Source organism: Platalea leucorodia (genome assembly GCF_965183815.1).
Source record: "Platalea leucorodia genome assembly, chromosome: 29".
Classification (NCBI taxonomy): Eukaryota; Metazoa; Chordata; class Aves; order Pelecaniformes; family Threskiornithidae; genus Platalea; species Platalea leucorodia.
Window position 1 is genome coordinate 1,087,671 of NC_138851.1, and position 27,885 is coordinate 1,115,555.

The 27,885-nt window shown below is 72.7% G+C and overlaps 4 protein-coding genes across 7 annotated transcripts; 1 reads left to right on the forward strand and 3 right to left on the reverse strand.

The window, feature by feature from the left end:
* Nucleotides 1–5,208: 5,208 nt before the first annotated feature.
* IER2 (immediate early response 2) lies at nucleotides 5,209–6,836 on the reverse strand. The gene has a single exon (XM_082334097.1). The coding sequence runs from the start codon at nucleotides 6,831–6,833 to the stop codon at nucleotides 6,081–6,083; it is 753 nt and encodes a 250-aa protein (XP_082190223.1). The 5' UTR covers nucleotides 6,834–6,836; the 3' UTR covers nucleotides 5,209–6,080.
* Nucleotides 6,837–10,365: 3,529 nt separating this feature from the next.
* Nucleotides 10,366–13,662, reverse strand: NACC1 (nucleus accumbens associated 1; the record flags this gene model as incomplete). Its single annotated transcript, XM_082334040.1, has 5 exons — nucleotides 10,366–10,639; nucleotides 11,307–11,404; nucleotides 11,515–11,620; nucleotides 11,701–11,877; nucleotides 12,777–13,662. 5 exons carry the CDS (start codon nucleotides 13,660–13,662, stop codon nucleotides 10,380–10,382), a joined length of 1,527 nt encoding a protein of 508 aa, XP_082190166.1. The 3' UTR covers nucleotides 10,366–10,379.
* A 2,123-nt stretch (nucleotides 13,663–15,785) lies between these two features.
* Nucleotides 15,786–20,472, forward strand: TRMT1 (tRNA methyltransferase 1). 2 transcript variants are annotated; one of them, XM_082334087.1, is made up of 17 exons: nucleotides 15,786–15,837; nucleotides 16,148–16,367; nucleotides 16,971–17,026; nucleotides 17,137–17,267; nucleotides 17,381–17,568; nucleotides 17,958–18,073; nucleotides 18,155–18,267; nucleotides 18,362–18,510; nucleotides 18,589–18,672; nucleotides 18,759–18,828; nucleotides 18,922–19,056; nucleotides 19,200–19,285; nucleotides 19,440–19,548; nucleotides 19,631–19,707; nucleotides 19,811–19,930; nucleotides 20,133–20,247; nucleotides 20,336–20,472. In XM_082334087.1, exons 1-17 carry the CDS (start codon nucleotides 15,816–15,818, stop codon nucleotides 20,405–20,407), a joined length of 1,863 nt encoding a protein of 620 aa, XP_082190213.1. In that variant the 5' UTR covers nucleotides 15,786–15,815; the 3' UTR covers nucleotides 20,408–20,472. The 2 variants fall into 2 exon arrangements, with proteins under 2 accessions (XP_082190213.1, XP_082190214.1); XM_082334088.1 differs by having other exon boundaries at nucleotides 20,158–20,247.
* MAN2B1 (mannosidase alpha class 2B member 1) lies at nucleotides 20,459–27,864 on the reverse strand (the record flags this gene model as incomplete). 3 transcript variants are annotated; one of them, XM_082334085.1, is made up of 24 exons in its annotated part: nucleotides 20,461–20,648; nucleotides 20,718–20,820; nucleotides 21,011–21,181; nucleotides 21,254–21,490; nucleotides 21,562–21,642; nucleotides 21,733–21,820; nucleotides 21,903–22,004; nucleotides 22,080–22,198; nucleotides 22,287–22,410; nucleotides 22,487–22,584; nucleotides 22,847–23,041; nucleotides 23,114–23,230; nucleotides 23,310–23,417; nucleotides 23,734–23,843; nucleotides 23,913–23,991; nucleotides 24,074–24,194; nucleotides 24,276–24,358; nucleotides 24,443–24,559; nucleotides 24,649–24,791; nucleotides 25,182–25,314; nucleotides 25,390–25,583; nucleotides 26,239–26,412; nucleotides 26,978–27,080; nucleotides 27,766–27,864. In XM_082334085.1, 24 exons carry the CDS (start codon nucleotides 27,862–27,864, stop codon nucleotides 20,521–20,523), a joined length of 3,027 nt encoding a protein of 1,008 aa, XP_082190211.1. In that variant the 3' UTR covers nucleotides 20,461–20,520. The 3 variants fall into 3 exon arrangements, with proteins under 3 accessions (XP_082190212.1, XP_082190211.1, XP_082190210.1); XM_082334084.1 differs by having other exon boundaries at nucleotides 20,461–20,820; XM_082334086.1 differs by lacking the exon at nucleotides 26,239–26,412 and having other exon boundaries at nucleotides 20,459–20,820; nucleotides 27,766–27,859.
* Nucleotides 27,865–27,885: the final 21 nt, after the last annotated feature.

The window sequence follows — 27,885 nt, forward strand, 5'->3', positions numbered from 1 at the left end:
CCCCCAGGACACAGAGCGACCCCGGGCCCCCAGGACACAGAGCGACCCCGGGCCCCAGGACACAGAGCGACCCCGGCCCCCAGGACACAGAGCGACCCCGGGCCCCCAGGACACAGAGCGACCCCGGCCCCAGGACACAGAGCGACCCCGAGCCCCCAGGACACAGAGCGACCCCGGGCCCCCAGGACACAGAGCGACCCCGGGCCCCCAGGACACAGAGCGACCCCGAGCCCCCAGGACACAGAGCGACCCCGGCCCCCAGGACACAGAGCGACCCCGGGCCCCCAGGACACAGAGCGACCCCGGCCCCCAGGACACAGAGCGACCCCGGGCCCCCAGGACACAGAGCGACCCCGGGCCCCAGGACACAGAGCGACCCCGGCCCCCAGGACACAGAGCGACCCCGGGCCCCCAGGACACAGAGCGACCCCGGGCCCCCAGGACACAGAGCGACCCCGGCCCCCAGGACACAGAGCGACCCCGGGCCCCCAGGACACAGAGCGACCCCGGGCCCCCAGGACACAGAGCGACCCCGAGCCCCCAGGACACAGAGCGACCCCGAGCCCCCAGGACACAGAGCGACCCCGGGCCCCCAGGACACAGAGCGACCCCGGCCCCCAGGACACAGAGCGACCCCGAGCCCCCAGGACACAGAGCGACCCCGGCCCCCAGGACACAGAGCGACCCCGGCCCCCAGGACACAGAGCGACCCCGGGCCCCCAGGACACAGAGCGACCCCGGGCCCCCAGGACACAGAGCGACCCCGGCCCCCAGGACACAGAGCGACCCCGGGCCCCCAGGACACAGAGCGACCCCGGGCCCCCAGGACACAGAGCGACCCCGGGCCCCAGGACACAGAGCGACCCCGGGCCCCCAGGACACAGAGCGACCCCGGGCCCCAGGACACAGAGCGACCCCGGGCCCCCAGGACACAGAGCGACCCCGGCCCCCAGGACACAGAGCGACCCCGAGCCCCCAGGACACAGAGCGACCCCGGCCCCCAGGACACAGAGCGACCCCGGCCCCCAGGACACAGAGCGACCCCGAGCCCCCAGGACACAGAGCGACCCCGAGCCCCCAGGACACAGAGCGACCCCGGCCCCCAGGACACAGAGCGACCCCGGCCCCAGGACACAGAGCGACCCCGAGCCCCCAGGACACAGAGCGACCCCGGCCCCCAGGACACAGAGCGACCCCGAGCCCCCAGGACACAGAGCGACCCCGGCCCCCAGGACACAGAGCGACCCCGGGCCCCCAGGACACAGAGCGACCCCGGCCCCCAGGACACAGAGCGACCCCGAGCCCCCAGGACACAGAGCGACCCCGGGCCCCCAGGACACAGAGCGACCCCGAGCCCCCAGGACACAGAGCGACCCCGGGCCCCCAGGACACAGAGCGACCCCGAGCCCCCAGGACACAGAGCGACCCCGGGCCCCCAGGACACAGAGCGACCCCGAGCCCCCAGGACACAGAGCGACCCCGGGCCCCCAGGACACAGAGCGACCCCGGCCCCAGGACACAGAGCGACCCCGAGCCCCCAGGACACAGAGCGACCCCGGCCCCCAGGACACAGAGCGACCCCGAGCCCCCAGGACACAGAGCGACCCCGGCCCCCAGGACACAGAGCGACCCCGGGCCCCCAGGACACAGAGCGACCCCGGGCCCCCAGGACACAGAGCGACCCCGGGCCCCCAGGACACAGAGCGACCCCGAGCCCCCAGGACACAGAGCGACCCCGGCCCCCAGGACACAGAGCGACCCCGAGCCCCCAGGACACAGAGCGACCCCGGGCCCCCAGGACACAGAGCGACCCCGGGCCCCCAGGACACAGAGCGACCCCGGGCCCCCAGGACACAGAGCGACCCCGGCCCCCAGGACACAGAGCGACCCCGAGCCCCCAGGACACAGAGCGACCCCGGCCCCCAGGACACAGAGCGACCCCAGGCCCCCAGGACACAGAGCGACCCCGAGCCCCCAGGACACAGAGCGACCCCGAGCCCCCAGGACACAGAGCGACCCCGGGCCCCAGGACACAGAGCGACCCCGAGCCCCCAGGACACAGAGCGACCCCGGGCCCCCAGGACACAGAGCGACCCCGGGCCCCCAGGACACAGAGCGACCCCGGCCCCCAGGACACAGAGCGACCCCGAGCCCCCAGGACACAGAGCGACCCCGGCCCCCAGGACACAGAGCGACCCCAGGCCCCCAGGACACAGAGCGACCCCGAGCCCCAGGACACAGAGCGACCCCGAGCCCCCAGGACACGAGCGACCCCGAGCCCCCAGGACACAGAGCGACCCCGGCCCCAGGACACAGAGCGACCCCGAGCCCCCAGGACACAGAGCGACCCCGGCCCCCAGGACACAGAGCGACCTCGGCCCCCAGGACACAGAGCGACCCCGGGCCCCCAGGACACAGAGCGACCCCGGGCCCCCAGGACACAGAGCGACCCCGGGCCCCAGGACACAGAGCGACCCCGGCCCCAGGACACAGAGCGACCCCGGGCCCCCAGGACACAGAGCGACCCCGAGCCCCCAGGACACAGAGCGACCCCGGCCCCCAGGACACAGAGCGACCCCGAGCCCCCAGGACACAGAGCGACCCCGGCCCCAGGACACAGAGCGACCCCGAGCCCCCAGGACACAGAGCGACCCCGGGCCCCCAGGACACAGAGCGACCCCGGGCCCCCAGGACACAGAGCGACCCCGGGCCCCAGGACACAGAGCGACCCCGGGCCCCAGGACACAGAGCGACCCCGAGCCCCCAGGACACAGAGCGACCCCGGGCCCCCAGGACACAGAGCGACCCCGGCCCCCAGGACACAGAGCGACCCCGGGCCCCCAGGACACAGAGCGACCCCGAGCCCCCAGGACACAGAGCGACCCCAGGCCCCCAGGACACAGAGCGACCCCGAGCCCCCAGGACACAGAGCGACCCCGGCCCCCAGGACACAGAGCGACCCCGGCCCCCAGGACACAGAGCGACCCCGGGCCCCCAGGACACAGAGCGACCCCAGGCCCCCAGGACACAGAGCGACCCCGGCCCCCAGGACACAGAGCGACCCCGGCCCCAGGACACAGAGCGACCCCGGGCCCCAGGACACAGAGCGACCCCGGGCCCCCAGGACACAGAGCGACCCCGAGCCCCCAGGACACAGAGCGACCCCGGCCCCCAGGACACAGAGCGACCCCGGGCCCCAGGACACAGAGCGACCCCGGCCCCCAGGACACAGAGCGACCCCGGCCCCAGGACACAGAGCGACCCCGGGCCCCCAGGACACAGAGCGACCCCGGCCCCAGGACACAGAGCGACCCCGGCCCCCAGGACACAGAGCGACCCCGGGCCCCAGGACACAGAGCGACCCCGGGCCCCCAGGACACAGAGCGACCCCGAGCCCCCAGGACACAGAGCGACCCCGGGCCCCCAGGACACAGAGCGACCCCGGGCCCCCAGGACACAGAGCGACCCCGGGCCCCAGGACACAGAGCGACCCCGGGCCCCCAGGACACAGAGCGACCCCGGCCCCCAGGACACAGAGCGACCCCGAGCCCCCAGGACACAGAGCGACCCCGGCCCCCAGGACACAGAGCGACCCCGGCCCCCAGGACACAGAGCGACCCCAAGCCCCCAGGACACAGAGCGACCCCGGCCCCAGGGCACAGAGCGACCCCGGGCCCCCAGGACACAGAGCGACCCCGGCCCCAGGACACAGAGCGACCCCGGGCCCCAGGACACAGAGCGACCCCGAGCCCCCAGGACACAGAGCGACCCCGAGCCCCCAGGACACAGAGCGACCCCGGGCCCCCAGGACACAGAGCGACCCCGGGCCCCCAGGACACAGAGCGACCCCGGGCCCCCAGGACACAGAGCGACCCCGAGCCCCCAGGACACAGAGCGACCCCGGGCCCCCAGGACACAGAGCGACCCCGAGCCCCCAGGACACAGAGCGACCCCGGGCCCCCAGGACACAGAGCGACCCCGGGCCCCCAGGACACAGAGCGACCCCGGGCCCCCAGGACACAGAGCGACCCCGGGCCCCAGGACACAGAGCGACCCCGAGCCCCCAGGACACAGAGCGACCCCGGGCCCCAGGACACAGAGCGACCCCGAGCCCCCAGGACACAGAGCGACCCCGGGCCCCCAGGACACAGAGCGACCCCGGCCCCCAGGACACAGAGCGACCCCGGGCCCCCAGGACACAGAGCGACCCTGGCCCCAGGACACAGAGCGACCCCGAGCCCCCAGGACACAGAGCGACCCCGGGCCCAGGACACAGAGCGACCCCGAGCCCCCAGGACACAGAGCGACCCCGAGCCCCCAGGACACAGAGCGACCCCGAGCCCCCAGGACACAGAGCGACCCCGGCCCCCAGGACACAGAGCGACCCCGGCCCCCAGGACACAGAGCGACCCCAAGCCCCCAGGACACAGAGCGACCCCGGCCCCAGGGCACAGAGCGACCCCGGGCCCCCAGGACACAGAGCGACCCCGGCCCCAGGACACAGAGCGACCCCGGGCCCCAGGACACAGAGCGACCCCGAGCCCCCAGGACACAGAGCGACCCCGAGCCCCCAGGACACAGAGCGACCCCGGGCCCCCAGGACACAGAGCGACCCCGGGCCCCCAGGACACAGAGCGACCCCGGGCCCCCAGGACACAGAGCGACCCCGGGCCCCCAGGACACAGAGCGACCCCGGGCCCCCAGGACACAGAGCGACCCCGGGCCCCAGGACACAGAGCGACCCCGAGCCCCCAGGACACAGAGCGACCCCGGGCCCCAGGACACAGAGCGACCCCGAGCCCCCAGGACACAGAGCGACCCCGGGCCCCCAGGACACAGAGCGACCCCGGCCCCCAGGACACAGAGCGACCCCGGGCCCCCAGGACACAGAGCGACCCTGGCCCCAGGACACAGAGCGACCCCGAGCCCCCCAGGACACAGAGCGACCCCGAGCCCCCAGGACACAGAGCGACCCCGGGCCCCCAGGACACAGAGCGACCCCGAGCCCCCAGGACACAGAGCGACCCCGGGCCCCCAGGACACAGAGCGACCCCGAGCCCCCAGGACACAGAGCGACCCCGAGCCCCCAGGACACAGAGCGACCCCGGCCCCAGGACACAGAGCGACCCCGGGCCCCCAGGACACAGAGCGACCCCCCCGCGGCAGCGGCTGCGCCAAACCCACTTTTATTTCATGAACAAAGCGATCATTAAGCAAAGGGGGGGGCGGGGGGAGCAGGGCCAGCCCGGAGCCCCCCCGCACGGCGCGGCCCGGCCGCGGATCCAGAGGAGCCCAGCACGGGCAGGGGCCACGGGGGGGCCCGGGAGTCCGTGTTTCCGGGGGGGGGGGAGTCCCCGTTCCCCCCGTACCGGTTCCGTGTGTCCCGGGGGGTCTCCGTTCCCCCCCGTACCGGTTCCGTGTGTCCCGGGGAGGGTCTCCGTTCCTCCCGTACCGGTTCCATGTGTCCCGGGGGGATCTCCGTTCCCCCCGTACCGGTTCCGTGTGTCCCCGGGGGGTCCCCGTGCCCCCCTGTACCGGTTCCGTGTGTCCCCGGGGGGTCTCCGTTCCTCCCGTACCGGTTCCGTGTGTCCCGGGGAGAGTCTCTGTTCCCCCCCGTACCGGTTCCGTGTGTCCCCGGGGGGTCTCCGTTCCTCCCATACCGGTTCCGTGTGTCCCGGGGGGAATCTCCGTTCCCCCCGTACCGGTTCCGTGTGTCCCGGGGAGGGTCTCCGTTCCTCCCGTACCGGTTCCGTGTGTCCCCGGGGGGTCCCCGTGCCCCCCCGTACCGGTTCCGTGTGTCCCCGGGGGGTCCCCGTGCCCCCCCGTACCGGTTCCGTGTGTCCCCGGGGGGTCTCCGTTCCTCCCGTACCGGTTCCGTGTGTCCCGGGGAGAGTCTCTGTTCCCCCCCGTACCGGTTCCGTGTGTCCCCGGGGGGTCTCCGTTCCCCCCGTACCGGTTCCGTGTGTCCCGGGGGGGTCTCCGTTCCCCCCCGTACCGGTTCCGTGTGTCCCGAGGAGGGGGTCTCCGTTCCCCGCCGTGTCCCGAGGGGTCTCGGTCCGTGTGCCCGGGGCTCCGGGGGCTCAGCACGCCCCGACGGCGCGGACCAGGAGGCCGAAGGCGGCGGCGGGCGGCCCCCAGCAGCGGCCGGGCGGCCCCGGGGCGAGCGGCGGCTCCTCCGCCTCCAGCCGCGCCCGTTTGCTCGGCACCGGCACCGGCCCGGGCCCGCTCCAGCCGCTGCTCCGCCGCTTGCGCCCGGCCCGAGCCGCCGGGGGGGCTCCGGGGGGCCGGGGGGCGGCGGGGGGGCTCGGCTCAGGCGGCGGCGGCGCGGCGGGGGCAGCGCTCGGGGGGTCCCGGGGGGGCGGCAGCCTCGGGGCGCTCGGCGGGTCGCGGTACCGGCTCGGGGCGTCCTGGGGGTGGTCCCGGTTCGTGGGGTCCGGGGCGCTGCGGAGGTCCGGGGTCGGTGGGTCCCCCCGGTCCGGGGCGCTGCGGAGGTCCGGGGTCGGTGGGCTCGGGGGGTCCCCCCGGTCCGGGGCGCTGCGGGGGTCCGGGGTCGGTGGGTCCCCCCGGTCCGGGGCGCTGCGGGGGTCCGGGGTCGGTGGGCTCGGGGGGTCCCCCCGGTGCGGGGTCGGCGGGCCCCCGGGTGCCGCCCCCGGGGGGTTCCCCGCGGCGGGGCCCGGCTCGGCGGCGGCGCGGGCGGTCAGGTAGCGGTGCCGGGCGGCGCGGACGAGCAGCGAGAGCTGGAGGCTCCGGTGGAGGCGGAGGCCGCCGCGCTGCAGCCGGCAGCGGTAGAGCTTCCACACCGAGACGGTCAGCAGCCGCTGCGCCTCCTCCATGGCGGCGGCGGCGGGAGCGGAGTGCGGCGGGGCCGCCCCCGGGGCCGGGCTCTTATAGCGGCGCTCCCCCGCCCCGGCCCCGGCCCCCCCCGGCCCCGCATCCGGCCCCGGGAGCGGCTCGGCGGCGCCGGGGGGCGGAAATGGCGCGGGGGGAGCGGGGCCCCGGGCCCCCGCGGTGGGGGGGGGGGGTCCCCCCGGGGTGGGGGGGTCCCTGGGCCCCCCCCCCCCCGGGTCCCTGTGCCCCTTCCCGGTTAGGGGGGGTCCCCGCGCCCCCGGGGTCGGGGGGTCCCTGTGCCCCATGGCCGGGGGTCCCCGTGCCCCCCCCCCCCCGCCGTGAGGGTCCCTGTGCCCCCCCCATGGCTTCGGGGTCCCTGTGCCCCCCGCCCCCGGTCCCCGTGCCCCCTCGGTTAGGGGGGGGTCCCTGTGCCCCATGGCCGGGGGTCGCCGTGCCCCCCCCCGGGGTTGGGGGTCCCCGCGGGTGCCCGGGGCGGGGACACGGGGGGGGGGGGGAAGGGGGGGGTTACACGGGGACCCCCCCGCCTCCTCCCGCGCGCCGCCCCGCCCCCGTGAGGTCACCCCGCGCCGTTTCCATGACTATATAAGGGGCCCGTGACGACAGGAACGGGAAAGGGGCGGGGCCCGGGGGAGGCCGCTTCCGCCTGCCCAAATAAGGGCAGGGGGCGGGGCGCGCCGGGAGAGGAGGAGCCACGCCCCCTCCGGCACCTGCGCGGGTGCCGCCCGCGCGGCTGCGCGCGCAGCCGCCCATGCACGAGCGTTGCACGGCGTCGCGCGAGCACCGGCCCCGCGCGTGCGTCGGCCTTGCACGAGCAGCGGGCCTCGCACGAGCATTGCACGAGCACCGGGCCTCGCACGAGCACCAGCCCTGCGTGTGCACCCGGCCTTGCACGAGCACAGGGCCTGTGCGTGCACCAGCCTTGCACGGGCACCGGGCCTTGCACAGGCCTTGCACGAGCACCAGGCCTTGCACGGGCACCAGGCCTTGCACAGGCACCGGGTAATGCACAAACACCAGGCCTTGCACGAGCACGGGGCCCACACGTGCACCAGCCTCCCGCGAGCAACAGGCCTTGCACGCGCACTGCACGCGTACTAGCCCTACGCGTGCACCGGGCCTCGCACGAGCACCAGGTAACGCACAAACACCGGGCCTCGCACGAGCACTGCACGTGCACCAGCCTTGCACAAGCACCGCGCGCGTACTAGCCCTACGCGTGCACCGGGCCTCGCACGAGCACCGCGATCGCACACCCGCCGCGCGCCGCTGCCGCACCGCGGGCGGCCCGACGGGCAACGCGCGTGCCCCCCGAGCCCCCCCCCGGCCCCCCCTTCCCCGCGCACACGCGCGTGCCGCCCCCCCCAGCAGGCGGGAGGCGGGGGCTGTTACAAACCTCTGTGTTTTATTTATCATTATTAACATTTCTGCAGTCCCTCTCCGCTCTCGTACAGCAGTTCATGTGCAATTCTCCAGCGACGCGGGGGGGGGCACCGAGAACGGGCGTCTTGGCACTTCATAACACAGGACAGACACTGGCGGCCCCGGGGCGCGGGGCCGGGGCAAGCGCAAGCCCGGGGGGGTCCATGCTGCCGAGACGCCGCCGCGCGCTCCCCTCTTCCGTACAGCTTTTGGGTGGGAGGAGAAAAAAAAAAAAAAAAAAGAAGAAAAAGGGGAAACGAAAAAGCCCGACCCCGCGGGGGTTTTGGGGGCGGGGGGACGGGAGGCGGGGGGGGGGGGGGGGGGCTGGGCTGACCGAGCGCCCACGAGGCCGGGGGGGGGGGCACACAGCGGGGACCCCCTCGTAGGGCTGAGGCCGGTGCAACTCATCACACAGGGAAAGGTGGTGGGGGGGAAACTGAGGCACGGGGAAAAGGGGAGGGATGGGGGGAGAACCCAGGCGTCCGGGGTGGGGGTGGCGTGAGAGGAGGGGCGCGGGGGTCCCCGTCCCCCCCCCGGGCCGGGGCGGCGGGGGGGGGGGCCGGGGGGGTTTGGCACGGAGCGGTGAGATAGTGGAGACGCGATCGGAGCCCGGGGCCGGGCAGCGGGTAAGGCACTTGACCGAACGTCAGGAGACCTGTTGGGGGGCTGCCGGGGGAGGGGGGACGCCTGGGTTCCCTCCCAGCCCCCCCCAGGCTGCGTGGGGGGAGCCGCCGCACGGTGCCTCAGTTTCCCCCTTCGGGGTTTGGAGTAAAGCCCTGGTGCCGGGGGTGGGGGGGGAGCAGAGCCGGGGCTGGGGGGGGTCCCTGTGTCCCCCCACCCCACCCCGGGCCCCCCCTGCAGAGGTGGGATTCCAACCCGCGCCCCCCGCCCCAAATCACCCCGGCCAGGACGCTGGGTCCACCCCCGCCCGGCTGCTCCCAGGGTGTCCCCGTCCCCCCCCGGGGTGACACGTGTCCCCCCCGCGACCCCCCGCGGGGGCTAACGAAGGAGGGGGCTAACGAGGAGGAGCTGCTCCTTAGGGGAGGTTGGGCCTTTAACCCCGGGGGGGGGTCCCATCCCCATGGCGGGGGGGGGGGCTGCACAGGGGCTCAAGTCTGCCACCCCCTGCCCACGTCCCCGTCCGGCCGGGGGGGGACACAGCCAGGGGACACCCCCCTTTCTGCCAGGGCGGGGGGGAGCTGGGGACAAGGGGGGGCACCTGGGCAGCGCAGGGAGGGGACACGTGCCATCGGCCGGAGAGATGCCACCCCTGGGGAGGGGACAGAGGAGGGGGACAGGGGAACCCGGAGAGACACGTGGACAGGGGACCTGGGAGGGGACACACGCGGTCACCTGGAGAGACTCTGGCCCGGGGGGGGGACGCAGGGGGGCTGGGGGACACATGCAGGCGCCTGGGGAGACGCCGGGACAGGGGGGACCGGGGCGAACGCGTGGGGTTGCCCGGAGAGATGCCGGTCCCTGGGGAGGGGGACGGGACACGGGGGGACACATGCGGTTGCCTGCAGAGACAGCGGCCCCGGGAAGGGGACACGGGGGACCCACGCGGGTGCCTGGAGAAACGTCAGCCCTGGGGAGGGGGCCTGGGGGAGACGCGGGGGGCCCCAGGGGCGACACGGGGCACCCGGGGGGGGCCAGGAGAGACGCTGGCCCCGGGGAGGGGACACGGGACCTCGTCAACTTGCGCCCGAGCAGGGGGCGGCGCAGAAGCCCAAGCCGAGCAGCGCCCCGGACCCCCCCAGCCCCCCGAAACCGCTGGGGGGGGGCGGCCGGGCTGAGCTGAGCCACTGCTGCCCCCCCAGCCCCAAACCCCACAGGGAGGGGACCGGACGCCACGGCCGGGGGCCCCACAGCGGCACGGGGCCCTCCCCGGGTGGGTCCCTGCCCCGGGGGGGGGGTGTCTAAGCCCAGGGGGGCCCTGCCCCAAGGGGGTGCCCACCTGGGGGGGTCCCTACACCGTCACAGGGCCCGACCCAGCACGGGTGCCCGCCAGGCGGGGGTCCCTCCACCGGTGGGGGTCCCTACCCGGCACCAGGGCCCTACTGGAGGGGGTCCCTATGCGGCGGGGGTCCCCAGGGGGGCCGGGGCGGGGGTCACTGCAGGCCCTCCCCCGGGGCGCCCGCCTCGCCCTCGTGGCCGCCGGCCTCGAAGGCCGGCTCGGGGCCCATGATGTCGGGCTCCAGCTTGCCGGTGTCGTTGATGAAGGAGGTGTAGGAGTCGCCCTCGGCCATCAGCAGCTTCAGCTTCGGGATCCAGCTCTTGCGCACGACGCGCCGGGCGTTGGTGCACATGTCGGCGGCGATGGCGTTCATCTCGCTCTCCTTGAAGTTGGGCGCAAAGTTCTGGCAGTAAACTGCGGCGGGGGGACGGGGACAGGGACGGGGTCACACACAGCCCTCTGCGTCCCCCCCAGTCCGCTGCCACCCGCCCCAGGGAGTCACCGGTGTCTCGTAGCGAGGTTTTGCTCAGGGACCCCAAGATTGCGTCGTCATCTCTTGCTCCCCCTGTCCCCATGGTCCCCCAGCCCTGGGGTCTGCTCTGTCCCCTGTCCCCTGGCATCTCCTCTCTCCTTGGGGTCTCCCGTGTCCCCCGGTGTCCCCTCTCTCTGGGGTCCCCCAGTCCTGGGGTCTCCCCTGTCCCCCATCGTCCCCTCTCTCTGGGGTCCCCCAGCCCTGGGGTCTCCCCTGTCCCCCATCGTCCCCTCTCTCTGGGGTCCCCCAGCCCTGGGGTCTCCCCTGTCCCCCATCGTCCCCTCTCTCTGGGGTCCCCCAGCCCTGGGGTCTCCCCTGTCCCCCATCGTCCCCTCTCTCTGGGGTCCCCCAGCCCTGGGGTCTCCCTTATCCCCTGGCATCCCCTCTCTCCCTGGGGTCTCCCCTGCCCCCTGGCATCCCCCCTCTGGGGTCTCCCTCCCCTGTTCCTGTGGGTCCCCCAACTCCAGGCTCTGGTTCCTCTTTCCCTGCCGTCCCACCTCTGCCCTGGGGCGTCCCCTGTCCCCCGGGGTCCCGTGTCCCCCCACTCACACTTGACGGCGTGCAGGACCCGGCTGTCCAGCGGCTTCCGGCTGGGGTCGTTGGTGGACGAGCGGATGCCCGTGCCGCAGCTGTTGGCCAGGGTGTTGCTGGCCAGGGGGCAAAAAACAGGGTGAGAACTGGGTGTCTGGCCCCCCCTGCACCCACAGGACCCCAAAAGCGGGCAGGGGGAGAAGCCAGGCGCCCCGGCCCAACTCACCGGTCGAAGAAGGACGCCAGGAGCCGCCGCAGCAGGACTTTGTGCCGCGTCCCCGCGCTGACGTGGCAGTTCATCAGCTGCGCCCGCGTGATGTAGACGTTGGTGCCTGGGAGGACGTGAGGGGTTAGCAGGGCCAGGCGCCCCGCGGGGACCCCCACCCCGCGGGGACCCCCACCCCGGGTGTACCTGTGACGAGCTCCAGCTTCTCGGCGGGGTCTCCCTCGTCGTAGAGCTTGGGGTGGCAGCGGTTCCCGATCTGGTTGATGAGCTCGGCCGGCAGCGAGGCCAGGTCCTGCCGCACCCGCACCCGGTTGCGCGACTCCGAGGTGGCCTGGTCCGGCAGCGCCTCCACCTTCTCTGCGGCTGCAGGGGACACGGGGGGTCAGCGGGGGGACACGGGGGGCCGGCGGCGGGGACACGGGGGGGTCGGTGGGGCCAGACCCCGTGGCTCCCACCCCACCTCCCTCCTCCGCCGCTGGAGCAGTCCCCGAGGGGACACGGGATGGGGCAGGGGACACGGGATGGGGGGACAGGGACACCGTGACAGCTCAATTCATGGCCCCATGCTCCCTATAACCATTGCCTGGGGGTGGAGCCCCACCAGGCCACGCCCCTACCCAAGCCCCACCCACAGGGGGTGGAGCCTATCGGGCCACACCCAGCACCTATTTCCTGGGGTGGAGCTTCAGCTGGCTCCTCCACACCTGTAGCCACACCCTAAAGGGGCGGAGACATAAGCCACACCCCACCATGGCCACACCCCACCACGGCCACACCGTGAGGTGGAGCACCAACCCCCACACCCCCTTTAGCTCCACCCCCAAGACACAGGACCCCCCCATCTGCTTCTGGCCACGCCCCCCTGGGAGGTGGAGCCTCAGGTGACCACACCCACTTCCCCAAAACACGCCCCAGAGATGGCACCTCCCTTGGCCACGCCCCTTCCCAGACCACACCCTAAAAGTAGAGCCTCAGCTGACCATGCCCCCCCTGTGGGTGGAGCCTCAGCTGACCACACCCCTCCCCAGCCACGCCCGAGGCTGTGCATTGGGCTACTGTGCCTCATGGGCGGGGCTTCAGCTGACCACACCCTCTGTGGGTGGTGCCTTTCATGACCACACCCATGTGGGCAGACACCCCTTCCCCAAACCACACCCTGGAGGTGGAGCCTCATCTGCCCCACCCCATGGGTGGAGCCTCAGTAGGCCACACCCAGTGGGCGGTGTCTCCCAGCCACACCCCCCCAGTGGGCGGAGCCTCACCTGCCTGCCCTACATTCATCATGCTGTACATGGTGTACATGTTGCAGATCTGGCGGTACTGCTCGTCGGAGCCTTCCTCGCCCCCGTCCTCCTCCTCGTCCTCCTCGTTGTGGAAGGAGCCGGGGCTGTCGCTCGTGTAGGCGCTGGACGTGCCCCCGGGGCTGGTCTGGTCGGCCGCGCTGGGGCCGGGTGCCGCCGCCGCCGGGGCCGGCCCCGCCGCCGCCGCCGGGGCGGGGGGCTGCGGCTGGCGGCCCGGCTCGGGCGCCGAGAACTTGGCCATCTTGCGGCTGCCGTTGCCACCGGCGGCGCCGTCCTTGGGGCCGCCGTCCCAGAGGCGCTTGACCACGAAGGTGCACTGCACCCCGTCGGGCTCGCCCTGCTCCGTCTTCACCCGCGAGACCAGGGGCAGGGCGGCGGTGCCCGAGGGCCACCCCGAGGTCTGGGCCACGGGGCTCTGGGGCTCGGAGGAGGGCGCCTCCTCGCCGTGCAGCCCCTGCGAGTCGCAGCTGGGCGAGCTGACCTTGAGGAAGAACTCAGTCCCCTTCTCCATGATCTCCTGGATCTGCAGGAAGCCGGCGGTGTACATCAGCAGGAACTGGTCGCCCACGTTCATGCTGAGCCGCCCCGTGTAGCAGAAGCTGAGGATCTGCTGGAAGGACTGGGGCTGGACGGCGGCCGGCAGCTCCACCACCGCGCTCTTGCTGCTGTTGAAAAGGTCCCGGAAGTAGGAGCTGCTGGCGGCGAGCACGGCGCGGTGCGCCTTGAACGCGTGGCCCTTCACCACCACCGAGACATCGCAGTACAGCCCCTGCAGCCGCTGCTCGTTCAGGCACTCCAGGATGCTGTTCCCAAAGTTGGGGATCTCCATCTGCAGCGTCTGAGCCATCGCGGGAGCCGACGGGGGCCTGCGGGACCGGGGAGGGGGACACGGGGCAGGCAGGGGGGACGGGGGCCCAGGGAGCGGGACGGACACGTGAGGACAGGGACACGGGGAGTGGCAGAGACGCGGGGACACGGGGGATGCAGGGACACGGATACACGAGGAGCGAGGCAGACGTGGGGGAGACGTGGGGACAGGGACGCAGGGAGCAGGACAGACACAGGGGACACATAGGGACGCAGGGACCAGGGCACACAGGGAAGGGGGGGTCGATGCGGGGGACACGCGGGAACCCAGGGAGCAGCGCAGGAGCGCAGGGGACACGTAATGGGGGTAGGGACGTGGGGGGGACACAGGGGCGATGGGGAGCAGAGCAGGGACATGGGGACGGGGACAGACAGAGAGACACCAGGAGGGACGGGGACGGACACAGGAGAGGGGGGAGGAACAGAGCAGGCGCAGGAGTCAGACACGGCCCCGCAGGGCTCCAGCGACCCCCCCAGCAGAGCTCAGCCGAGCACCCACCCGGTGGGGGGGAACCCCAGCCCCTCCCCAGCCCCCCCCAGTCTGGGGCTGCCCTGTGGCCACTGGAACAACCCCCACCCCGGGCCGGGGAGGGGCTGAAAAACGGGGCTGGAGAACCCCCCAAATGGGGTATTAAGAGGTGGGGGTGCCCCAAGAGTTGGGGGTGTCCTGGGGGGGGGTCTGAGCCCCCCGAGATTGGGGAAGGGGGACCTCAGCCGGGAGAGGGGGGCGGTGAGGCCGGCCGGACGCACAGACACGGGGCGGGCGAAGCAGCAGCAAAGTTGTGGCTTCCCCTTTTGGGGGGGTATCTGGGGGGGTCCTTGCCGGGGGAGGGGGTCCCTGCCTTAGCCATGGCGACTCTCGGGGGTCCCCAAGCCTGGGGACATGGGGGGGCTCAGGCCGAGGGGGTCCCCAGGCCTAGCAGGGCCCCAGCCTGGGGGGGCTCCCAGGCCTGGTGAATATGGGGCGTCCCCCCCCCCGGGGTGGGGAGGGGGCAGGGGGATCCCCCGGCCTGGGGAGGACAAGGGGGTCCCCGGTATTTGGGGGAGGCCGGGGGGGACCCGCAGTTTAGGCAGGGGCTGGAAGGGATCCTGTTCCCTGAGGGGGGTGGGGGGTGCCCAGCACTCGGGGGGGCACAGGGAGACCCCCATCCCGGGGGGAACGAGGGGGGGGCAGAGGGGACCCCGCTGCCTGGATTGGGGACAGGGGGGACCCCCGGTCCGTGGGGGGTGGGACGGGGGGGACCCACGAGCCCTGGGAGGGGGCAATGGGGGGGATCCCCCAGCGTGGGGGAGGCCACGGGGAGAGCCCCAAATTCGGGGGGGGGGAAGGACCAGTAAATACCCCGTTCCCGGGAGGGGAGCGGGGGGACCCCAAAACCGGCGGGGGGGGCAGGCAGAGGGGACTCCCGGTATTGCGGGGCGGGGGGGGGGGACCGCATTCCCTGGGGAACGGGGGGGGCGCAGGGGGATCCCCAGGCCCGGGGGGCGGGAAGGTGCCGCAGGCCCCGGGAAACGGGGCGGGGGGGGGAGCGGGGGGGGGGCCGGGCCGGGCCGGGCCCGGGGGGGGCCGAGGCCTGCGGGGAGGGGGGGGGGCGGGCCCGAGGGGGCGGGAGGCGGGGCGGTGGCGGGTCCGGAGGGGGGTCCCCGCCTTACCGGAGGCCGGGGGGGGGCTGCGCTGCGGCTCCGGCCGCTCCCGGTGCCGCTGCCGGTGCCCGTCCCCGTCCCCGCCGCGCTCAGCGGCCATTCATTGTGCGGCAGGCGCGATCAGCCGAGCGCCGAGCGCCGCACCGCCCGGCGCGCTGCCCGCGCACGCGCACCCGCCGCGCCGCGCCGCAGGCACGGCCAGCCGAGCGCCGAGCGGGCCCCGTGCTGCCCGCCCCGCCCCGCCGCCCCTTCCCCACTGGGGACCCGGCGGGGAGGGGGCACATGAGGACGCGCAGAGCCACGGGTATCCCTGCCCCCCGCGGGATCAGGCCGGGATCCCCCACCCCTCCCCGGGATCGCGTTTCCCGGCCGCGTTAGGGGCGGGCGGGACCTTTCTGACCCTCGCGGGGCGCCGTCCGCCTCGGGTCACGTGACTGCGCTCAGCCCGCCCGCAACATGGCGGCGCCCATGTGAGGGGCGGCGCGGAGGATGCGCGGGGCGGCGCGGGCGGGTGAGCGGGGGCGGGGGAACGGGCGGGGGGGCGGGGCCTGGAGGGGTGGGGCGGGAGGGGGCGGGGTCTGGCGGGGCGCGCGCAGGGTTTGGGGGCGCCCGGCCTTGTCCGGTGCCACGTGTTGGGGGGGGGGCTGTCCCCCCCCGACCCTCGGGGGGCTCCGTGCGTCCCCTCCCGCATTCCCGGGCCTCGCCTCCTCCTCCCGCTTTTCGGGGCTCTCCCCGCCCCCCCGAGCCCCCCGAGCCCCCCAAAACCGCCCCGACCCCCCCAGGGCCGCTCCGGTGCGGCGTTAACCCCGCCGCTCCCACAGCGGCCGCCTTCAGCACCCTTCGCAGGGCCGGGCCGGGCCCCCCCCGCCGTCCCCCTGCCATGGACGGGGCCTCCCCCAACGGCTCCGGGCCCCCCCCGGGCGCGGGGGGCCCCCCCGGGGCCGGCGAGACGCTGATCTCCGAGGGCCGAGCCACCATCCTCTTCCCCAGCGCCAACGAGGTCTTCTACAACCCCGTGCAGGGCTTCAACCGCGACCTGACGTGAGCGGGGCTGGGGGGCCCGGGGGGGGGCTCGGGCGTGTCCTAGCGGGGCCATGGGGGGCTCTGGGGTGTCCCAGGGGGGGCGGGAGGGCCATGGGGGTGTCCCAGGGGGCTCTGGGGTGTCCCAGGAGGATCGACGGGGGGCATGGGGGTGTCCCAGGGGGCTCTGGGGTGTCCCAGGAGGATCGACGGGGGGCATGGGGGTGTCCCAGGGGACTCTGGGGTGTTCTGGGAGGATCAGGGGGGGCATGGGGGTGTCCCAGGGGGGTCGGGAGGGCCACGGGGGTGTCCCAGGGGGCTCTGGGGTGTCCCAGAATGGTCAGAGGGGGCCGTGGGGGTGTCCTAGGGGGCTCTGGGGTGTCCTGAGAGGATCGGGGGGGGGGGCATGGGGGTGTCCCAGGGGGCTCTGGGCTGTCCCAGGAGGGTCAGAGGGGGCATGGCGGTGTCCCAGGGGGGTCGAGGGGGGCCGTGGGGGTGTCCCGGGGGACTCTGGGGTGTCCTAGGAGGATCCGGGGGGGCTCTGGGCTGCCCCAGGGGGACCGTGGGGAGCTTGGGGTCGTCCCCACCCCCCCCGCAGGGTCCCTGACACCGCGTCCCCCCCAGCTGCGCCGTCATGACAGAGTTCGCTCGGCTCCAGCTGCAGCCGAAGGGGATCAGGGGTAGGTACCACCTCGGGGTCCCCGTCCCCTGGGCTCCCCCTTGTCCCCGTCCTCGCGGTCCCCCTGCCCAGGGCTCTGCTCTGCCACTGGCCCCCCCCTCTCTTTTCCAGTCGTACTCCCCGGGGAGGAGAAGACGGACGCGGGCAACCCCCAACCGCCAGAGGATGGTGACGGCAACGCCGCGCCAGCGCCCGACGGCCCCGAGGCCCCGCGGACGGCAAAGCCGGGAGAAGTGTGCGAGGTGCTGGGGGGGGGCGGCGGGGAGGGGGGGCTGCCGCGTCCCCTCCGTCCCCAGTCGGGGTCTCTGCCCTGCCGGCCCCCCGAGCCCCCGTCGGCATCGCCCTCTCCCCGCAGGGAGGGCTGCGGGTCCTGGAGGCGCTGGCGGCCTCGGGGCTCCGCTCCATCCGCTTCGCCAAGGAGGTGCCGGGGCTGCGGGCCGTGGTGGCCAACGACTTCTCGGCCCGGGCAGTGGAGCTGATGAGCCGCAACGTGGCCTTCAACGGGGTGGGGGACCTGGTGGCCCCCCGCATGGCCGACGCCAGGTACCTGCTCTGCGCTGCTGCCTGGCAGCCCGCCCCGAAGCCCGCCGGGGAGCGGGACGCTGCGGTTCACCCCCAGCACCCTCAGGACACCCTGTCCGTGACCCCGACCACCCTGGTGGTCTCACTGGGGTTTTCTCCCTGTATTGGGGAGTCCCAAACCGGTCCCAGCATCCCCACAGGGGTGGTTAGAGGGGGCATCCCATCCCCCTGCCCCAAGGGATGCAGCCCCAAAGCGGGGCTGGTTTGTGGGGACCGCACCAGTCCCCTCCCAGTGCGTGCTGGGCAGAGGCGTTGGTTCCTGTGGGGTTTCCTGAGGGCTGGGGCAGGTCCGGGACCCCCAGGGGGGCAGTTGGGGTCCCCATTGCTCCAGGACCCCCCTTTCCCCCCAGGATGGTGATGTACCAGTGCAAGGCGGACAGGGAGCCCTTCGACGTGATCGACCTGGACCCCTACGGCAGCCCCGCGCCCTTCCTGGACGCCGCCGTGCAGGCTGTGAGCGAAGGAGGTGAGCGGCAGCGGCTGGGGAGGGGGCGTCCCGGACCCCTGGGTGCTTCGGCAGCACCCCTGACCCCCCCGCCCCGGCCAGGGCTGCTCTGCGTCACCTGCACGGACATGGGCGTGATGGCGGGGAACAGCGCCGAGACGTGTTACAGCAAATACGGGGCCATATCCCTCAAGGGCAAGTTCTGCCACGAGATGGTGAGTGCCGGGGGGTCCTCGAGACCACCGCGCTCCTGCCGGCAGCAGGGGACGGGGGGCAGCAGGTCAAGGCCATCCCGTGCGTCCCCCCCAGGCCCTCCGCATCATCCTGCACAGCCTGGACAGCCGCGCCAACTGCTACCAGCGCTTCATCGTGCCGCTGCTGTCGGTCAGCGCCGACTTCTACATCCGCGTCTTCGTGCGGATCTTCACGGGGCAGGCGAAGGTGAAGGCCTCGGCCAGGTGAGGGCGGGGGCACGCGGGGGGCCATGGCGGGGTCCGCGCCCTCCCGCTCTCCCTGACCCCTCCTTGTCCCGGCAGCAAGCAGGCCCTGGTGTACCACTGCGTGGGCTGCGGCACCCACCACCTCCAGCGCCTGGGCAAAGTCACGACCCACGGCACCGGGTACGGCGGGGCTGGGGGGGCTCCGTGATGGTGGGGGGGCCCTGTGGCGGCGGGGGGCTGCTCTCACCTCCGCTTTCCCCTTCCAGCTTCAAGTACGGAGCCGCCACGGGGCCGCCCGTGGGTCCCACCTGCGAGTTCTGCCAGCAGCGGCACCAGGTGGGTGCGCGGCCCCCCGGCCTCCCCCTGGTATCCCCAGTGTCCCCCTGTCCCCCCTCCAGCGCTGACCCCCGCTCCTCCTGTCCCCCTCAGCTGGGTGGCCCCATGTGGGCCGAGCCCCTGCACGACCCGGCTTTCGTGGAGCGGGTGCTGGCGGCGCTGGAGGGCAGCCCCGGGCGCTTCCAGACGGAGGAGCGGATGCGGGGGATGCTCAGCGTCATCACCGAGGTACCGGCACGGGGAGGGGACCGGGACGGGGAGGGGACCAGCCCTGGGGATGGCTCCGGCCTCCTGAGCTCTGGGCAGAGCTGAGCCCCCCCCGAATTTTGGGGCTGGCACCAACTCTGCCGCTCCCTGTGTGCCGAGGGCAGGAGCTCGGCGACGTCCCCCTCTACTACACCCTCGACAGCCTCAGCAGCACCATCCACTGCAACACCCCCTCCCTGCTGCAGTTCAGGTAGGGACACCCCAAATTCCCTGGGGCTGGGGCACCCCAAACCCCCCCCAGGGGCACCTCGGCTCCCCTGCCCCTCCTGCTTGGGCTCCCCAAACGTCCCTTCCTCCGGCTCCAACCCCGTGAGTCCCCCACCCCCGTCCCCGCTGCGCCCCAGGTCTGCCCTCCTGCACGCCGGCTACCGCGTCTCGCTCTCCCACGCCTGCAAGAATGCCGTGAAGACGGACGCGCCGCCCGCCGTGCTCTGGGACATCATGCGCTGCTGGGTGGGTGAGGAGGGGGCGCAGGGACCCCCCCCCCCCCCCGACCCGGGGGCTGAGCTGAACGCCCCCTCCTCGTCCCCCCCAGGCCAAGATCCACCCCGTGAAGCGCGAGCGGCTCGCGGAGACCAGCCCGGCTGCCCGCATTCTCTCCGTGGAGCCCACGTATGACCCTGCCGCAGCCCCCTGCGGCCAACGCAGGGACGGGGGGGGTCCCACTGATCCCCCCAAACAATCCTGACCCCCCCCCCCTTCCCCCCTGCCACAGGCTCCAGGCCTCCTTCACCCTCCGTGATGACGCCAACCCCAGCTCCAGAAAACGGGGCTTGAAGCGGTTCCCGGAAAACCCCGAAGCCTTTTGGGGTCCCAAAGCCAGGGCCAAGGCTGGGTAAGGGGGGGGGGTTCTCGGGTGTCTGATTTTGGGGTTGGGCTTCCAGCAGCCACCCTCAAACCTTCTCAAAGAGCCCCCCATGTTTTGCCAGGACAGAGGATAAGGACCCCAAAAAAAGCAGGGAGAGGGAAGGGTCCCTTGTTCTCTCCCTTTAGGGGGGGCATCTCTCCGCCCCCCTCACCCCAGACCCCTCTGCCAGGGGTGGCATCTCTCCCTCCCTCCAGGAGAAGCGGAAACGACACCAGAACAAACGGACGGAGCGGACGGACGACGGCACCAGCCTGAAACACTTCCCTTGCAAACGCTTCAAGGAGGTGGGTCGGGAAGAAGGGGGGACCCCGGGAACCAGGGGGGGCAGCCCTGGGGCAGGGCACAGCCCCCTCACCGCCTCCTCTCCCGCAGGGAAACTGCTCCTTGGGGGCCCAGTGCTGTTACTCGCACGAGGGGGAGCCCCCGGCCGCCCCCCCACCCTGACGCCGCCTCTCGCCCCAATTAAATCGTGCCTGAGGAAGGTCTGATGGTTTTTAATGCACTTGCCGGGGCGGGGGGGGGGCTAGGACAGAGCCCCCCAGTCAAGCCAGGGCCACTCACGGCCCCCCCGGGCCAGTGCCGGCCACCTTGTACTGCACTGTGGCCAGGAAGGTCCTGATCTCCATGGGCTGCAGCGTGACCTGGCTCGGGTCCAGCCTGGGGCCTGGCCGGGGCTTGGCCGGACCTGGGAGAGGGTGGGAGGGGTGAGGGGAGGCTGGCAGCCCCCCGGGACCCCCCAGGACCCCCCCAGTACCTGCGTCTGGGGTCCAGACCAGGCGGGAGACGTCACTGAGTGGCAGATCGGCTCCCAGGCTCATCTCCTGCACTGAGGTGATGGTGAAAGCCGAGAAGAGGTTCTGGGAGAGGGGAAAAAGGCGTCAGCGACCACCCCACGCCTGCCCCTGCGGGGGGGATCCCCTCCGGGACCGGGGATCGGCCACGGGAGCGGGGAGCCCCTCGAGCCTGGGGCAGGCTGAGCCGCGGGGGGAGCCCGGCCGCGGGGTCGGCTCCTGGCCGGGCTCAGCCCCGCGGCGCGCAGCGGCTCACCAGGAGGTCGACGGTGACGGGCTGGGAGCCGTTGGCGCTCTCGCCCCTCTCGAACTGGTGCTCCAGCCGCAGCAGGAGGGTGCCGGCGTCTGTCCTGGTTTCGACGGCGTCCCAGGGCGTCAGCGTCAGGAGGTGGATGTTGGGGGGCAGCTCGTGCCGCAGCGCCGAAAACTGGGGGGAGAGGGTGAGGGGGACGCCGCGGCAGCCCCCTCCCCGCCCCGCGCAGCCCCCTCCCCACCTCACCTGCCGCAGGCCGGGCTGACCACGGCGGTAGGAAGGGCCCCCGCCGGGCGCCAGCACCACGTAGGGCGCCATGAACAGCTCCTGCGCCAGGAGCCGGTGCTGGTCGGCCGCCGACTCCACCGTGTCGAGGAGGACGAGGTGGCGGCCGCGGACCACCAGCCCCTGCTTGCTGGCTCCCAGCTCGACCAGTGGCTCGCCCACACCCCGGTTGTCGTCGTGCAGGAGCCGCCGATGGACCTGCAGGGGAGGGCGGTTACGTCCCGGCATACCCCCCCACCCCAGCGACCGCCTGCACCGCGTCCCCTCACCATGAGCTCCAGGGAGCCATCGAAGATGCTGCTGCCGCCCTGCGAGCGGTCCGTCAGCACAGTCAGCTGGAACTTCTTGTCCTGCGGGCAGGGAGGGAAGGGCCACACGTGTGATGAGTTCTGCCCAGGGCTCGGCCTCCTGTTTCCATGCTACTGCCCCAAAGCCAGTACCTTGATGAAGATGCGGCTGTTAACGGGGTAGTAATTCCCCGCCACAGGCTCCGTCTGGCTCAGGTTCCACGTAGGACGGTAGTCGCGCCTGGGGATGAGGCAGAGCCCGGTTACAGGGAGGGGGACGGGGCTCTTGGGGGGCCCCAGCGAGGGCCCGGGCCGCCCCCAACCTGCGCTCCAGGATCTGCCGCCCATTGGAGTCGGTGTAGAAGCGAGCGTTCGTCTGCAGCGTCGTCTCGAAGCGGCTGATGATCTCCTTGCCCCAGCCGTCCCTGGGAGAGGCAGGGGGTGAGCGGGGGGCTCCAAGGGGGCCCCCCCTCCCCGGGGGCTCCCCGTCCCTAACTCACGCCACGGGGATGGGCCCCACAGTCCACTCCAGCTCCACGTAGGGCTGCCCCGCGTGGAGCCGCACCACCTGGGAGCACCACGAGGAGAATTTCTGGTGGACCTCCTGCACCAGCGCGTTCTGCGAGGGACATGGTTGGGGTGCTCAGCACCCTGGGGACACCCCCAGCCCCAGGGACACCCCCGCGGACACCGTCCCCACCACCCACCTTCACCAGGTGCGCAGAGACCCGCTTGGAGCCAGAGACGGGGATGGGCTCGGAGCTGTTGGGGCGGAAGATGTAGGCGCCCGAGGCCTGGGAGCTCTCGTCGTTGCCGATGCTGGCGTTGTACCTGGGGCGAGAGGAGGAGGCGGTGGAGGAAGGTCCCACGCGAGGGACCCAGGTGTCCAGGCCCCACCAGCGCTCACCAGTAAAAGCTCTGGAAGACGGGCAGCGAGATGCTCTTGTCCAGGTTCTGGATCTCCTTCAGGTGCCCGGTGAGGGGGTCGAAGAGCACCCGGACGTGCTGCAGGGACGGACGGCAGCAGGTCGAGCATCTGCCCCGACCCTACTCAGCCCCCTCCCGCACCCCCAGCTCCTCCCATCACCCCAGGACTGGTTTAACTGGGCCAGCGGAGGTGCGACTCCACCGGGGGCTTTAAGGTTGTGGGTTCTCCCCACCAGGGACCGGCTCCAGCCCCTGGGACCCCATGGGGAAAGAGCCCCAACTGCATCCGCCCGGTGCCCAGCACTGGTGCGGGGAATGCATCCCCCCAGCGGGACCGTACCTCATTCTGGATCTCCCGAGGCTGCGACAAGGCTGGGGCCCGGGCTGGGTGCGCACGGGGGTCCCCGCGGCTCAGCCGGGAGACCGCGAAGGTGCTAAAGCCCAGCGGGGGCACGGAGGCCTGGAAGAGGAGCTCCCGCGTGGCGCTGCCGCCGTCCCCCCGCAGCCGGTGGGTGAAGTTGGAGATGGGAATAACCTGGGGATGGGCAGGGAGGGTCAGGGGGGGCCACGGGTGGGCAGGGGGACACGGTGGCTGGCCTGGGCTCACCTCGCTGGGTACAGACTGGCCCTCGGGGTCCGTCACCGCGTAGGACGTCCCATTGACCGGCAGCCGGATGGGCCAGGACACGCGGCGGCCCAGGGGGTTGTAGAGGATGACGGTGAACTAGGGGACAGAGGGACGTGGTGCATCAGCCCCGCCGGGACCCCGCAGCCCCCCTCCAGCCCCCTGCCGAGGTGCTCACGCGGCCGGCTGCCTCCGTCAGGGGACAGACGCTGATGTTGAGGGCGTTGCAGAAAATGAAGTTCTCCTTGCTGCCGCTGAGGCTGGCCAGGGCGTTGGCAACCAGGAGCTGCCGGGAGTGGGGGACAGTTATGTGGCATGGCTGGTAACAAGGGGCACTCACGGGCTCATCCCCCCCCAGGCCATGGCCACCAGTTCCCATCCTCTGGCCACCCAGACCCCAGCTTGCACCCAAAACGCTGGCCAGGGCCAGGGGCTTGTCCCCAAAAAGGCCACCAGCTCCTGTCCCCCCAGACACCAGTTCACCCCCCCCAGACACCAGTTTGCCATATGGATGTGATGCTGGTTCACCCCCAGCTGCTGGCCCTGGCCCTGCACCCCCAAACCCCCATCTTTCCCCCCCAAAACGGGCAGCTGGGCCCTACCTGGCAGCTCTCCCACCCCACCGCCAGCTGCCTGGCGTAGTCGTCGGCCACGTGCTGCTTCTCAGTGCCGGTCACGGCGTCGTGGTGCTGGGCCACGGCCACAGCTTCGCCTGCCGGGGGGGCAAAGGGGCATCAGGGGCGTCGGGGGGGGTCCCCGGGGGCCCCACGCTGGCACTTACGGAGCACAGAGCTGTTCCCGGGCCCGTAGGGACCCTCCCGCGCCGCTGGCCCTGCCAAAGCCTCCAGCTGGCTGCAGATCTGCCAGGAGGGAAGGGAGGGTCAGGGAGGGGGACCCCAGCGTCCAGGAGAGGGGACCCCGGCGTCCGGGCCGCCGTCCCACCTGGAGAAAGTTGTTGCTGAGGCGCTCGTAGCGCTTGAAGGCGGGTCGGCTGGTGAAATAGCCCGTCCAGAACTGGTGGGGGCCATCTGCGTAGGGGAAGAAGTCATCCGTCTTCAGGGACCTGTGGGAAAGCCAGGCTGCATCCGTCCGTCTGTCCGTCCTTCCCAGATGCCTGGCATCCCCCTCGCTCCCCCGGCCTCACCAGGACAGGTTGGCCTGGTACAGCTCCCAGAGGTAGCAGGACGGGGTGGAGTAGAGGACGTGGACGCGGCTGCCGTTGGCTTGCTGGAAAAGCCAGGGAGGGGGTGAGACGGGGCTGGGGGGGACGGACAGCAGACAACAGGGGCACACAGAGGGGACCCCGCTCACCCGGGCGTTGACGTGGGCAATGAGCTTGTCCATGTTCTTGAACCACAGGTTGGCGTTCTCGTAGTGGAAGTCGGAGCCCATCGTCATGATGATGTGGTTGGTGCGGTAGCGTTCGGCCTGGGGGTGTGGGACAAGTCAGCAACCCCGTCCCGGGGGGGGGAAAGCCTGGTGTCCAGGACCCCCCACCCACCCCAGGGAGCACCCACCTGGCTGGCAGCGATCTGTAGGAAGGAGGAGACGATGCTGTCCACGTTGTTCTCCTCGCTGTCCTCGTCCACCACGGGGGGGTCGGAGCAGAGCTGGTCCCAGCAGAACCCCGACGGGGGGTTGTAGACATTGGGGAGGATGCCTGGGGACAGTCACCCCCTTGGTCAGCCCGGGGATGGGGCGGCCGGGCTGGGGACAGGGTTGGGGCCAGCCCCAGGGATGGGGACACGGACAGGGACAGGAGAGCTGGGCTGGGGACAAGGTTGGGATCAGCCGGATGGAAAATGGGGTCAGCCCTGGGGACAAGAAAAAATCCCAGAGGATGGTGACAGCCCCAGGAGGGGACAGCGGACCTGGGAAGGGACTGAGGGGACAGGTCACCCTCAGGAGGAGAGAGGAAGGGGACAGGGGAAGGCTCAAGGGATGGGCGACACCCAGTGAGGCACCCCAGGACAGGACCAGCCCCCCCGAAAGGGTTCAGGGGGGACCCGAGGGACCCCCAGCCCCAGGAAGGGCCCCGTCGCCGTCCCACCGGTGAAGAGGTCGGCAGCGGGGGGTGGCAGGTTCCCGCTCGCCCGCCAGAGCAGCTCCATCTCCCGCAGCTCCTCCCGCGTCGCCTTGTCCTGGTGGTCCACGCGCCCCACGAACAGCCCGTCGTAGCCCATCTGTGGGGAGGAGGGGGTCAGCGCGGACACCGGGGTCCCCCGTGGGGGCACGGCAGAGGGGAGGGGGGCTCCCACCTGGGCGAAGATGGCGGCCAGCTGGCGGGAGTGCCCGAAGGGGTCGATCTGCCAGGCCACGCGGGGGGTGCCGCAGGCCCCAAACTCCCGGCGCAAGAAGCGGCGGCCCAGCGCCAGCTGCTCGATGGCGGGGCTGTAGTGGGCGGCCGCCTCATCGCTCATGCACCAGCCACCCCCCACGAACTCCAGGCGCCCTGCGGGGACGGAGCGGGGCTCAGGGACAGGCGGCACCTCACACCGGCAGCACCCCGAGTCCCTCGGGGGCACCCCAGACTCCGCAGCCTCCCCCCAGCCTCTGTGTCCTCTCAGAGGCACAGCCCCATGCAGCCCCCTCGCCCATCCCACCCCAGGAGCACCCCAGTCCTCCCCCACACCCCTGTGCACCCCCTGTAACCCCCCAGAGACACCTCAGGCCCCCTACGCAGCCCCTGTACTCATGTTTCTTCAGGAACACCCCAGTACCCCCCATAAATCCCTGTACGGACACCCCAGTACGCTCCCACAAGTCCTTGTCCCCCCAGGGCACCCCAGGACCCCCTCACAAGTCCTTGTCCTCCAAGGAACCCCCCAATCATTGTCCCCCCACATCCCTGTCCACCAAGAGACACCCCACTCCCTCCCATGTCCCTGTGTGCCCCCAAGGACACCCCAATCCCCCCCCCCATATCCCTGTGTGCCCCCAAGGACACCCCAATCCCCCCCCCCATATCCCTGTGTGCCCCCAAGGACACCCCTATCCCCCCCTCCACGTCCCTGCGTGCCCCCATGCCCACGTCCCCCTCCAGGGACGCCCCCCACAGCAGCAGACCCCCTCCCCTCCCCGGGACGCCCCCGCCGCGCCCCCCGCACCCTGCTCGACGAGCTGGCGCACGGTGCGGCGCATGGCCTCGTCCTGCTGCCGCCACCAGCGGGCCAGGAAGGCCACCTCCGCGTAGATGAAGCGGCGGGAGGGGTCGGCCACCAACTGGGCCACCACCGAGTCCAGGATGTACTGCACCCCCGCGTGTTGCACCTCGTTACGCACTGATGGGGTCAACCGGGGGCGTCACCCAGCAGCACCGCAGCAGGGGGCACAGGGTCACAGCATGATACGGGGGCACGGCAACATCCATGGGGACAAACAGGTGACATCCAGGGATTGTGGGGGGTCACAGCACAGCGGGGACAGGGTCACAGCAACATCCAGGGGACGTGGGGAGAACACAGAGTCATGGGGGGGGCGCAGAAACATCCAGGGAACACAGAGGGGGGAACAGGGAAAGGTCTGGGGGTCCCAGCAGCGTCCCGAGGGGCAACACCAAGAGGCAAAGCAGGGTCACGCCACCACACCGGGGACAACGGGCGGAAAGCAGGGTCCTGTCCCCACCCCAAGGACAGGGTTTGTCCCTCCGCCCCCAACCCGCCCCCGCCCCGTGAGGCCGCAGGCTCCATCTCTGGCACTCGGCGTCCCTTCGCCCCCACGCTGGCCTCGCCGAGCGTCGCCTCCACCCCCAGGGCGGCCTTGGAGGCGTCACCTCCGTCCCTGCAGGCGCCGCGGTGGCCTCGGGGACGTCACCACCCCTCCCCGGATGCTGGTGGGGACACCCACCTCCGTAGAAGTACTGCTCCACCGTCTTGAGCCAGCCCACGTCATCGTGCGTGTGGGGCACCAGGTGCACGTTGAGGAGGTCGGGGCGCGTGGCCGGGCACGACTGCGGGCACAAGCGGAGTCTCGGGGGACTCGTATGGGGCTGCGCCCACACCCTGCGTCCCCCCTCGCACCCTCCCAAACTGTTTCCGGAGGAAGCCGTTGGGTCACGGGAGAGGATGCAAACGGCCGCTAAAGCCCCAGCCCCCTCCAGGCACCCCAGTGCCCCGCATCCTCCTCTTCCTCCCCCAGGGCCCCCATCCCGGCCTCTTCCCAGCGCTCCCAGTCCCAGCCCATGCCAGACCCCAACCCCTTCCCATTCCCCAGGCCCAAACTGTCCCAGTTTCCCTCTCCCAGTCCCCCACTCCTCCCCCCACCTGCTCTCTCCCAGTTCCCCCAGTCCCAGCCCGGCTGCCCCATCCACGTTTCCCCAGTTCCCTTCAGTCTCTCCCAGTATCCCAGCTCCCTCAGCCCAGTCTCTCCCTGCCCCAGCTCCTCCCAGTCGCCCCCCAGCCCCTCCTGGCTTCCCAGCTCCCCCACCACGAACTCTCCCAGCTTCCCACTTCCCCCCAGTCTCTCCCAGTCCCCGTTTCCTCAGCGCTCCCAGCCCCTCCCGGTTCCCCCAGTCCATCCCAGTGTCCCCAGCCCCTCCCAGTTCCCCCAGTTCCCGTTCCCCCAGGACGCTCCGGTGCCCCCCAGCCTCTCCCGGGACCCCCGGCGGCTCCTCGGCCCAGTCCGCCCGGGCTCACCTGGTACCCGCAGCCCGCGGCCGCTGTCACCGCCCCGAGGAGCAGCAACGGCACCGCCGCCGCCCCGGGCACCGCCATGTCGCTCGCGGGCACGGTCATGTGACCGCCCGTTCACATGAC

What these genes read in the sequence shown, in the direction of transcription:
- IER2 (XM_082334097.1), bottom strand. Translation starts at nt 6,833, where the DNA reads ATGGAGGAGGCGCAGCGGCTGCTGACCGTCTCGGTGTGGAAGCTCTAC.
- TRMT1 (XM_082334087.1), top strand. Translation starts at nt 15,816, where the DNA reads ATGCGCGGGGCGGCGCGGGCGG. An exon ending in GCGCGGGGCGGCGCGGGCGG is followed by an intron (nt 15,838 to 16,147) that starts GTGAGCGGGGGC and finishes CCGCTCCCACAG; the next exon opens with CGGCCGCCTTCAGCACCCTT. An exon ending in CTTGCAAACGCTTCAAGGAG is followed by an intron (nt 20,248 to 20,335) that starts GTGGGTCGGGAA and finishes CCTCTCCCGCAG; the next exon opens with GGAAACTGCTCCTTGGGGGC.